At 34.7% G+C, this 12,583-nt stretch overlaps 1 protein-coding gene and 2 long non-coding RNA genes across 36 annotated transcripts in view; 1 reads left to right on the forward strand and 2 right to left on the reverse strand.

Annotated features, from left to right (window-relative positions):
- The window catches only part of LOC147840916 (uncharacterized), a 639,653-nt gene that overhangs the window by 513,755 nt on the left and 113,315 nt on the right, over nucleotides 1-12,583 (reverse strand). The window lies entirely within an intron of this gene.
- Nucleotides 1-12,583, reverse strand: part of rapgef2b (Rap guanine nucleotide exchange factor 2b) — a 257,487-nt gene that overhangs the window by 156,141 nt on the left and 88,763 nt on the right. For all 34 annotated transcript variants that reach the window (XM_087281895.1, XM_087281881.1, XM_087281876.1 and 31 more), the window contains exon 4: nucleotides 1,050-1,133. In XM_087281895.1, coding sequence (XP_087138021.1) covers nucleotides 1,050-1,133 — 84 coding nt within the window. The remainder of the gene's footprint in view (nucleotides 1-1,049; nucleotides 1,134-12,583) is intronic.
- Nucleotides 3,436-5,783, forward strand: LOC147840922 (uncharacterized). Its single transcript, XR_015508085.1, has 3 exons — nucleotides 3,436-3,896; nucleotides 3,958-5,279; nucleotides 5,326-5,783. It is a non-coding gene; the product is annotated as an uncharacterized LOC147840922 (long non-coding RNA).

Here is a 12,583-nt window from a genome sequence, read left to right on the forward strand (position 1 = left end):
CAACCCTGACTTCTGCCAGCTCTCTGCACACCATTACGCTTTTAGTAATGTTGGAAATCTACTAGCCAAAGTGGCTGGTGAACAAAAAAGTTTAAGTCCAGCCCCGTATGTACAGTATATTATAAAGGCAGCTGTACTGTTTTAGTGTATAAAAAGCCTAAGCAGGGACTAAGACTGCAAATTACCCATTGGATAGAAGCCCATATGTGGAGTATTAGCTGCTATAGCTATGTTATACAGCTTGTGCCTTTTACATGCTATGAAAGCTATGAAAAAATGAAAATAGTTACAGCAAATAAATAAATAAATAAATAAATAAATAAATAAATATAAACACATACACACAGGACAGGCTGTGCAACTTCACAATACGACAAATGGCCAATTGTGAGCATTTTCAAGACGTCGTTTAGGAAGTGCATCACTGTCCTGTTGGTTTTGATTGACAGGAGTCACAGTCTATTACAGAAACATCACATCACAGCTCTGTCAGTGAAGCCATATGAGACGGCAAGAGAAGGACAGACCTGCTTCTATCATTGCCATGGTGATAAAATAATATTCATTCATTCATTCATTCATTCATTCATTCATTCATTTTCTTGATGGCTTAGTCCCTTTATTAATCTGGGGAATGAACCGCTAACTTATCCAGCAAGTTTTTACGCAGCGGATGCCCTTCCAGCCGCAATCCATCTCTGGGAAACATCCACACACACATTCACACACACACTCACTACGGACAATTTAGCCTACCCAATTCACCTGTACCGCATGTCTTTGGACTGTGGGGGAAACCGGAGCACCCGGAGGAAACCCACGCGAACGCAGGGAGAACATGCAAACTTCACACAGAAACACCAACTGAGCCGAGGTTCGAATCAGCGACCCAGCGACCTTTTTTAAAATGTAAAATTTTCCTACAAATGTATGGGCCGCCCATAGACAACAATGACAGAAGAAGACAACAATTTATATAATGTCAATATAAATGACAGGTGCATATTAGGTGTGTTTTCTAACGAGAAGTGAATGTGCAACAGGCATACCTGGAGCGTGGCAAGAACATGGACTCTTTGATGAAAACCGATCCGGAAAGTAGAATGTACCAGCATGTGCCAATGTCATCTGGACTGTAAGAGAAGAAGATAAAGAAAAACGTCAGTTCAACAGGAAACAAACATGCTTATCAGATTAGATTAGATTCAACTTTATTGGCATTACACATGTACAAGTACAATGCAATGAAATGTAGTTTAGGTCTAATCAGCAGTGCAATAGCAGCAAGTGCAGGATATAAGTTATAAAGTGCAGTTATAGAGAAACTATGGTGATATTTACAGATGAAATTACTATCAGCATTACATACAGGTTGTATTAGCTATGAACAGAGATTTACAATAGATGAATATATGTACAGGTTGCTATTAATAATCAGAAGTGTGTAGATAGATAAACACAATTACAAATGTAAATGTACAGTGGGTGTGTACGTAATTACAAATGTCCATGTGCAGCAGTTCAAATAAGTAAATCAGGGCAATGTAGTGCAATGAATATGTGCAAATTTTTAATGTGCAAATGTTAAACAGTGCAGTGATTGTGAGGAGTTTAAGTTAGAGGAGAGTGGGGGATGTATTTAGGGGGCAAAAGAGTCAGTGAGGGCCTGCCGGAAGGCAAGAGAGAGCCCAGTCTGTGAGCAGGGTGAGAGGTGTCCCTTAGAATACAGCGTGCTCGGCGCAGACAGTGTTTCTTCTGGATGTCCTCAATGTCTGGCGGTGTGGTCGCTGTGATGCGTTGGGCAGTTTTCACCACCCGCTGCAGTGCCTTACGCTCAGCAACAGAGCAGCTTCCATACCAGACTGTGACAATAATATCCAGCTGCAGGCCCGCAAAATACATCTGTATATGTAATAAAAATCTTTTTTCATGTAACGAATGTATAACACTATATTAATATTTTACTCAAGCAATTTAATACTGTTTATTTGCTTTTCTAATAACTTTTTAATGAATGATTTTCCACATTAAATACTGGAGTAATTTATAGTAAGCTATATATTGTTTTTAAACCAAAATTTATCAATAGAAACAAATTAACTATTAAAAATTAACAAAAAAAAATAAATATAGATATAACTAACAGCTGTGACAGTTTAGTAAAAGATAGTAGTTTATAATCAGATAATCAGTTAAGATAATCAGTTTATAACTATATTATTCATTCATTATTATTCATCATATTCGGCTTAATCCCTTTATTAATCCGGGGTCGCCACAGCGATGAACCGCCAACTTATCCAGCAAGTTTTTACGCAGCGGATGCCCTTCCAGCCGCAACCCATCTCTGGGAAACATCCACACACACACACACACACACACACACACACACTACGGACAATTTAGCCTACCCAATTCACCTGTACCGCATGTCTTTGGACTGTGGGGGAAACCGGAGGACCCGGAGGAAACCCACACGAAGGCAGGGAGAACATGCAAACTCCACACAGAAACGCCAACTGGGCCGAGGTTCGAACCAGCGTCCCAGCGACCTTCTTGCTGTGAGGCATCAGCACTACCTACTGCGCCACTGCCTCGCCATAACTATATTATATATTGTTTAAATGATTACCAATATTTAATGTGACACATTATTGTTTGCTTTTTATATTTTACAACAAAGTGATTTTTACCAAGTATGATACGATTAAGGGTGCTTTCACACCTGTGAATCGATTCAGTTGTTCTGAAACAGAGATTACAAATGTTACATTGTTGCTCTTTGCTCTTGGAGCGGTTCGCTTTCACACTGCAAAGTTTCTAATCGGACCAAAAGAGCTAAAACAAGTCACGTGCGAGTAAACTCTCCTTACATTGGTCAGAGTGTCAGGGTTTATTTTGCAGCGTCCCGCTCAGCTGCCAGGAGAGGTGGTGGTTTGGTGGTGATTGACAGGGTCTGAGGAGAGATGCGGTGGGGAGGGGTGAGAAGGGTGCGCGACGATGCATATTTGAGGACCGGGAGGGAGACGCAAGATTACCGGGAGATCATCACTTGTTTGCGGCCATCCGGAGACTCGCAAAACTTCCCGCCCTACTCATAATTCTCTCTTCATATAGCCGTAAGCCTATTACATATCCATAAAACACTGTGATATAACTGCTCTCGGATCGGATCGCTTTCTCACTGCAATCGAACCGATCCAGGGTTCGTTTCAATCGAGCCGAGACCACCTCATTCAAGCGATCTCGGAGCGATTACTTTGGCGCGGAACAGAGCGCGATTACCCTGTTCACATATGCCAAACGAACCGCGCTAACTGGGCAAACGAGATACGTTCCGAAACAAAAGTGTAGGTGTGAAAGCACCCTAAGATCCTGAATTAGTTTATTACACTTAATCCTACAATTAGACGGTCTATTATGTTTTCTTTATGTGGACACATGAATAAAGTCATAAATGTCTTTACCCAATTATTTTTATTTATCTAATTTGAGTTCAGAAACTGCAGAGATGTTAAAATGATCGTTACGATATCATAATAATGATGACTGAAATGGAAAACCATATTTGTGAAAGTCAATAGGTGGCGATAATGCTAAGGAGTTAGTTAGTTACCATATATGGTTTGCCTAAATTGTGTGTGTTAGATTGTGTTTGCCTAAAACAGGTGTGTTTCTGTGGTTCTGCAGCTGGATATATCTGGATTGTGACGCAGTTTGTCAGGATGCTTTCTATTGAGCAGCGGTAAAAGTTCAATGTCCATCAATGTGGTGTTCTGTATGGTAGAGTTGCATGATACTGTCAAAATATGTGACGTTGAGAACTGTAATCAAGCTATTTTAATAGGTATTTTTATTATCCTTTATTTATGTAATGATCATACTATTATAAACAGGTATTATGTTTTTTTCTCATCTAATTAAACCTAATTTAAGCAAAAAAAAAAAAAATGGCAGATAATCTCGGCAGATATTCCGATTCTTATTGGCTGTTGTCATTTTCCTCACTCGTCTTTCTTGCTGTTAGTATTTACAGCATATTTAGCTTTCTTCTCTGAGGCTCTAGGATTCACAGTTAGTATTTTAATAAAAGTTTTTAAAAAGTGTTTATATTTAGATTCACTGCTGATTAACCAATCAGAGTGCTTTCTTCAGCCAATGGTTTTATGTTGATTTGACATGTTGAATGGGGCCAGTGAGCTCCAACGTTAAACTGATGAGTATCAACAACAAACGCTGAGCGATGACTCCCAACAGCTGACCATCAGCTTATGTCCCAGCCTTAACACTACATCATCATTTTGCTCCCGATACACCTCTGAGGGAATACAAAAGACCACACGAGAAGATTCCCAAAGGAAAACATTGAACGGAGCGATCAAATGGCTCACAATCTCTTTTACCAGTGACTGCTTGGTTTATGTGTGTGTGCGTAGAAAATAACACACTGACACACAACCCCCCCCTTAACACTGCTTTTTTTTTCAGGTCACGGAGCAGTCAGGAACGCTAGACATCTTCCTAGGCGAGTCCTTCCCGCTCCATGTCTGCCTCTCAGTATGTGTTAAAAGTGGGAACGTGAAAAGAGGAGCAATCCGATGAGCGGCGGACATCTTGATCAGGGAGTCAGAACAGCCCATCCGCACTCCAGTGATAAAACGTGCCCAAAGCAGCGCTGGCTTCATGAGCTGATAGACAGAGCTAACGTGAAGCAAATAAGCCCGATTTCATGCTACACCGCACACTTCATTACTGCACATTTACTTGTTGTTTCATTGCATTAAATGTGTTTTGTCTGCAATGAGATTCCTTGCAGATCTTCATCTTATCACGGGGCTCACTGGAATATGCCATTCTGATTATATCCGGTTGCGTTCTGAAGTAAAAATCCTTTTCGTTTCTTGATAGGGAACTGATTTTCAGTGATAACATATAAAAGATGAGCTCCTATAACGCCATAAGACTGTCTGGTAAAGTTACGCTTTTGTATAAATGTCAGTTTGAGTTTACAACTTATCCTTTAAGGTAGTGGTTCTCAAACTTTTTTCACCAAGTACCACCTCAGAAAAAAAAAATTCTGTCCAAGTACCACCATAATGACCAGCATTGAAATACTATAGCGTATAGGCTTAATTTAGGGTGTACTCACACTATGCCATCCGTACGCCCAGGCCCGGATCGTTTGAGAAGTGTGAGTGCGCTGAATTGGGCTCAAGCACGTTTCACTTGGCCGGCCCTGGCCCGGTTGGACGAGGTGTGCCTAAGCGCAGTTCACTTGGGCTTTGGCGCGGTACGCTTGTAGTGTGAGTGCAAAACGCGCCAAAGCCCGAAACTGAAAGCGAGACGTGACTTTTAAGGGGCTGTTTCATGTGGATTAATTAATCATTCTTACTGTTCAGTGAACGCAAACTGCCGTAGCTTATTAAATACACAAACCCCTCACTGCACGACAGCTGCGCCTTCAGCAGACCTCCTCATTCCTGCAGCACCAGGACTTTATGATTGTTTATGAGCGCCAAAAGTGGCGGATCTGCTCGGCGAAATTTCTGACTGCGTGTCATCGCATCCCTAAGGACTGTTTGGCGAAATATTCGACTGCATGTCACTGCATATCAAACCGACTGAAACAATATAACTAGAGAAATCTCCACTGTGCTGCTGAGTGAGAGAGCGCTTCTCACTGAACAGCGCAGCATCGATGATGTAAGCATGCCCAGGCCCAATTGTGGTGTGAGTGCGGGCCGTCGGGGGAGACGGGAGGGGGGACAAGCGTGCTTTGGCCCGGTTCGAGGCAACTGTACCAAGTATGAGTACAGCCTAAGCAGCTACAGCTCTGCACAGTTCAGAAACATGGTAGATTAGTTTCTATTTTTATGAATATTTATTATTGTCAGCCACTTTTAACAATATTAATAGTTTGAACATTAACTAAAACATTAAAAATAAATAAAAGATCAACGTGTGCTTTTGAAAGTTAATTAAAAATGCCACTGTTCTCAAAGTGAACAGAAAACTGCTGTGCTTAAATTTATAGTATTAACATATAGGAGCCTATTCATCAAAACCTGAAAATGTTCCTTGGACCTCATAAATATCATCATATTTATAAACTCTTTTTGAAAATTTTTTAAATTTATACATGTACTATATATATATATATATATATATATATATATATATATATATATATATATATATATATATATATATATATATATATATGACTTATTTGTATATCTTTGAAATCTAAACATTACTTGTATTTTAAATATATATGATATATTTACATATTTACATTAGAAATTAGATCTGCTTACTGCGCGTTAGAGTAGGCTTTGTGTGTCAGAAAAGTGATTAAACTATAGCTTTCAACATTAGGATGTAAAAATATGGGATACACCCCCAACAACCATTACAAATATTAAAAGGAAATTAGCTTTAAATGAAAGAATATAAAACAAACATTAAAAACTTAAAAATAAATTAAAAGGTTTAGCCTATTAAAATCAATTTACTGAACAAATCTGTGTTATCATTTGCAATAAAAGTGTGTTAATTTTTTTACTTAATTATTCAGCGATTCCTCCACGTACCATTAGAAGGAAGCCTGCGTACCACTAGTGGTACATGTACCACAGTTTGAGAACCGCTGCTTTAGGGAATAATTTAGACGAACAACATTACCCATGATTCTGCACAAAAAAAACAACCAATTAGCCCTGTCCACTCTGACATAACTGAATCATGATCACAGTTTAGATATTTTTATATTTATGAAAAATTTCCAATAAACATAAATAGTTGTTTGAATATAAATAATCGACATGTTGCAATCAACATGTTAAAAACGTTAAACTGCTTTGTTGCAGCTGAGCACTATTATTGTCATTTTTTACTATTTCTGTCTTATAGCAAACAGATAACGTTGCAATAATACACTAAAATTAAATAATAATAATTATAATAATATTTAAAAAATGTTTAAATAAAACAAGGAAATTAAGTAAACTTAATATATATATATTATATATATATATATATATATATATATATATATATATATATATATATATATATATATATATATATATTAAGTAAACAGGGGGGCTTATATTTCAGGGGGAATAATAATTCTGTTTTTATCTGTATATATATATATATGATACAAGACCAGGGCAAAAACTTGTGTTGCTAAAGGAAAGAAATGAATAGCTATTTTAAAATTATGTAAGTGGATCATGAATTGTTTTTAAAAATTTTCTACAAATTTATGGGAGTGTATTTATTATCATGGTTAATAAAAAAATAGTATTAAAAAAAAGAAAGAAACAAAAACGTGAATAAGAGTTCGATACTAGGAAATTATTTGTGATTTGTATGTCAATATTTGCACTCATAATTTGGTGGGAGTGTTAATGACTTTTGATATGATGTTTATGTTATTGTGTCTATTTTTCTACAATATGTTTATAATGATTATTTTATATACATTTTTCAGTGTAAAAGTAGACCTTCTTTATTTTGAATTGATTACCATTACGGATATAAACGGATACACCGAAAGATCGCACATGATCACGGCATCCCAGCTGTGCGGTTTGCTACGGTCTCAAGGTTTAGTTTCTGGTTTGATTGGAGAACAAGGTACCGACACTTCATGTTTAATATGTTTGTTTGTATTGAGTTTGTATATTGAGTTTAAGTGATGTCTGTTTGTTCATATACAGTTTTCATGTTTGATTACATTTGGTTTCATTTTCTCTTTGTATACAAAGCTCTTACGGTGCAAGGTGTTTGGCTTAAAGTGTAAGATGACTGCGCCGATGAAGTGAATGCTGCACTGAAAATAAATCTTGGGAAAACAAGAAAAAAAAAAAAGGAGTCAATGCTTTATTGAACCAGGGAGCTACATATTTGCACATATATGCAGTGGCGCAGTAGGTAGTGCTGTCGCCTCACAGAAAGAAGGTTGCTGGTTCGAGCCTCAGCTCAGTTGGCGTTTTTCTGTGCGGAGTTTGCATGTTCGCATGGGTTTTCGCGTGGGCGTTCGCGTGGGTTTCCTCCGGGTGCTCTGGTTTCCCCCACAGTCCAAAGACATGCGGTACAGGTGAACTGGGTAGGCTAAATTGTCAGTAGTGTATACAGTAGTGTGTGTGTGTGTGTGTGTGTGTGTGTGTGTGTGTGTGTGTGTGTGTGTGTGTGTGTGTGTGTGTGTGTGTGTGTGTGTGTGAATGTGTTTGGATGTTTCCCAGAGATGGGTAAGCACTGCGTAAAAACTTGCTGGATAAGTTGGCGGTTCATTCTGCTGTGGAAACCCCAGATTAATAAGGGGATTAAGCCAACAAGAAAATGAATAAATGAATGGTTATACGTTTTTTAAAAATCTATAAAAATTTTATTATATATAAAAGAAAAGATTAAAGATAAAAAGATAAAAAAAAATGTAAAAAACTAAATAAAATTGTTTAAAAAAATAAAAATGATAACAGTAAAATATTAATATAACCACAAGGATTCCTAAATAACATTTAACACTGCTAGCAAACATTTCATAATAATTAACCAGGAAAATGTATTTAATTCAAATCAACATCTACATCTATTTCAATTAACCGCCTCCATTTGTCTTTAATTAATTACCAGTAATTCCCCCAATGATAAAGTCCACATCTACAGAAAGACTTCTTTAACCTTTGGCACAAAAAACACTTCTCCAAACTTCATGAAAGTAAACATACACACACACATATCTCTGCATCAACTCTCTATAGGACTAATGAGGCAACTCTAGAAACGCAGCACGAGCAGCGTCTGCTTTTTCTGTCCTCTTTCTGCATGGCTCCCTTCATCTGCTCGCTCTTTTAATCGTTTTTCCTGAGCGCGCAGACAAAAACGCAGCACTCAATTATTAATCAGCAGAAAGCAGAGCGGGAGTGATGGAGGCTGAGAGACGGGATGTTCAGCACTGACTGAACTGGGTCACAGAAACAGAAACACTCTTCCAGCTCCAGAGCTCATCAAATGATCATCAGCAGCCCTGCAGCAGCCCACAGCACAAACACACTCTTCCTGGAGCCTTATTTATCTGATGAGCTTCACTCAACTACATACTAAATAGTTTGAATTATTATAGTTAAGCCAAAATCTTTAATTAATAAAATAATAATAATAAACTGAATATTAATATTAATATTAATATTAATATTAATATTAATATTAATATTAATATTAATATCAATATTAATATTAATAATAATAATAATAATAATAATAATAATAATAATAATAATAAAAACATAACACTAATTTTAATTTAAAATACAATTAATAATAATAATAATAATAATAAACAACAAAAATGTAATTAAAATACAATTAATAATAATAATAATAATAATAAACATAACACTAAATTTAATTAAAAATAAAATGAATAACGATAATAAAACAATTTCAGATGAAACTTTTAAAAATAAAAAAATTATAACATTTAATAATAATATTAATACTACTACTACTACTAATAATAATAATAATAATAATAATAATAATAATAATAATAATAATGCATTTAAACTAAAATTAACAGTAAAATTAAATTAAATAATATAAAAATAATTTAAAAATATATTTAATTAAAAGAATAGAAAATTAGAATATTTATAGATGCCACAATTTATTTATTTTTTAGTTTTGTTTTGTAATTTAATTATACATTTATTATATTTTAATTATTTAAATTGAATTTACTTTTACCTAATACAATTAAATTTTTTTATTGCTTGCAACAGTTTTCCTACATTCTTATTAAATAAAAAATTCATAATAAATCAATAATATGAAACCACAAATTTATTACAATCTATTTTTAACACTTCTATTATAATTTTTTTAATTTATTTTTAAATTTTATTGTGTAATTGAAATTTCAATTAAATGCAATTTAAGTAATTTTTAAATGCATTGAATTTTTTATTATTATTTGTATATATATATATATATATATATATATATATATATATATATATATATATATATATATATATATATATATATATATATATGTATATATATATATACATACATACATACATACATACACATATTTATATATATAAACATATATATACATACATACATACATACATACATATATATATATATATATATATATATATATATATATATATATATATATATATATATAAGTTAGTGCTGAATTATCGCATTGTATCGTGATATGGGTGTGAATCGTATCGTGTTGCATCGCAATATGTCACATGCAATATGTCACAAATGTATCGCTAATATATCGGATCGTATTCTTTTGTATCGAGATGCGTATCGGATCGGCATTATAGCTTAGATGCCCAACCCTATATATATATATATATATATATATATATATATATATATTTTTTTTTTTTTTTTTTTTTTTTTGATCATCACGATGATGCAGTGGGTAGCGCTGTCGCCTCACAGCAAGAAGGTCACTGTTTCGAGTTCCAGCTGGGTCAGTTGTCATTTCTGTGTGGAGTTTGCATGTTCTCCCCGTGTTAGTGTGGGTTTTCTCCGGGTGCTCCAGTTTCACCCACAGTCCAAACACATGTGCTAGAGGTGAATTGGGTAAGCTGAATTGGCTGTAGTGTATGAGACTATATCTGTGTTTCCCATGTTCTGGGTTGCGGCTGGAAGGACATCCGTTGTGTAAAACATGTGCTGGATAATTTGGTGGTTCATTCCACTGTGGCGACCCCTGATTAATAAAAGGAGTCGAAAATAAAATAAATGAATGAATTTTTATTTTAAATATACATTTATATTCTATTTAATTTGTTTTATTTTATTGTTAAATTACTTGCAATGGTTATATTCAATTCTTACTCATCAAAAACAAGTCTACTGAACTGATATCATTAAAAACCGCCACAGTTCAATGTAATTATTAGGCATGGACCGGTATAAGATTCTGACGGTATGGTAACCTTGGATAAAAATATCATGGTATTACAATATTGTGATTACTGCTCTAAAATAAGTTCTTTATAAATGTCCGGTTAAAAGGCAAAATTTATTATATTTTGTAATTTAATTTTAATTTAAATACATTTTTAATATATTTTAAAAATATATATTTTTATTATTTTAATTAGATTTTTATTTAATTTAATTTTTCATTTAATAATTTTTATTATTTTATTTATTACATTTTTAATTTAATACAAATTTTTATTTAATTTTTAGTTTATTGATTAAATGCATTACAATGGTTATATTAAATTCCTACTCATCAAAAACAAGTCTAATGCAGCATTCACACCAGATGCAGACAGTAATGAAGCTTCAAGTGATTTACATGTTAAGCCAATGCAAAGACACGAATAGACATCCTGCAACACAATACGCGTAATTGAGGCAGCGGCAGTGAAGCGTTTGTCGCAAATGAAGCGGCGTAATTGGAGCATTTTGCACGATTGACATGCAAATCGCTCGAGAAATCTCAACTTCAGCAGACATTCGCACCACATTAACCAATCAGGAGCTTTCTCTTGTATGGCCGTGATTATGAGATACATTTTTTATTAAATTAAATTTTTTATTTAATTTGTTAAAATGTTTATTTAATTAAATTTGATTTAATTTTTTATAAAAAAATATTTTTAATTTAATGTTATTGTATTCATTGCAATGGTTATATTACATTCTTACTGATCATAAACGAGTCTAATGGATTAACATCATGAAACCACCAGTTCAATGTATTTATAACACTTTTTCTATTAAGATTTACTATTTAGAACTATTTCTACCAAATTATCCCCTAATAAACCCAAATTGTCTTCATGTAAAAGATATGAATGTTTCATTTAAGAGCATATTTAACAAGAACATGCAAAACATCCCTGAGCAAAATCCCCTGAGCTTTAAAACATCGCTTAACAAATTCAAACATCGCTTAAACATTATTTACCAAAAGCAGAAATCAATGAGCCTCGCTAAGCACGCTTCAACTTTTATCAGCAATATTTCGAGAAGCCCCAATGTGACTTCAGCGTCCTCCCAACCGGCTCCAATATAGCGCAGAAGCGGGAAGGCGCTGTGTGTTTGTGTATTTGGCACGAGCGCTTCAGAAGCTGCAGTGGGACTAGTTTACTCCTGAGGGAAATCAGCAGCAGCGAACACAAGTCTGAAGATTATTATTAGTGCCGAGCTTTAAAGCAGTGAAGTGTCTAATAAAAAAAACAAATAAAAAAAACACACTGGAGTGAATGGCTGAGGTGTTTCAGACACTGCCACTGTTAGTGCTTCTTAAATAAGCTGCTGCTGGGAGACGTGGAGGAAAACAAGCGCATTAAACAGAGGAATGACTCACTCTGTTACCCAAACGCACAACTTATAGATGAACCAAAAATACACGCCGCTTTATATGCATGTGTTGGAAGACAAACTCTCTGTTCAAAAGAAAGTTTTTCTGTCATCTCCACCCTGCAGACAATGAACAGCAGGACGCCGGACCATGACTGACTGTTTACACAAATACACACTGTTACGACTGAAGTTTATTTATTTATTTATTATTGCA

This window comes from Danio rerio, chromosome 14, assembly GCF_052040795.2.
Source record: "Danio rerio strain M-AB ecotype USA chromosome 14, GRCz13ab, whole genome shotgun sequence".
NCBI classification, from domain to species: Eukaryota; Metazoa; Chordata; class Actinopteri; order Cypriniformes; family Danionidae; genus Danio; species Danio rerio.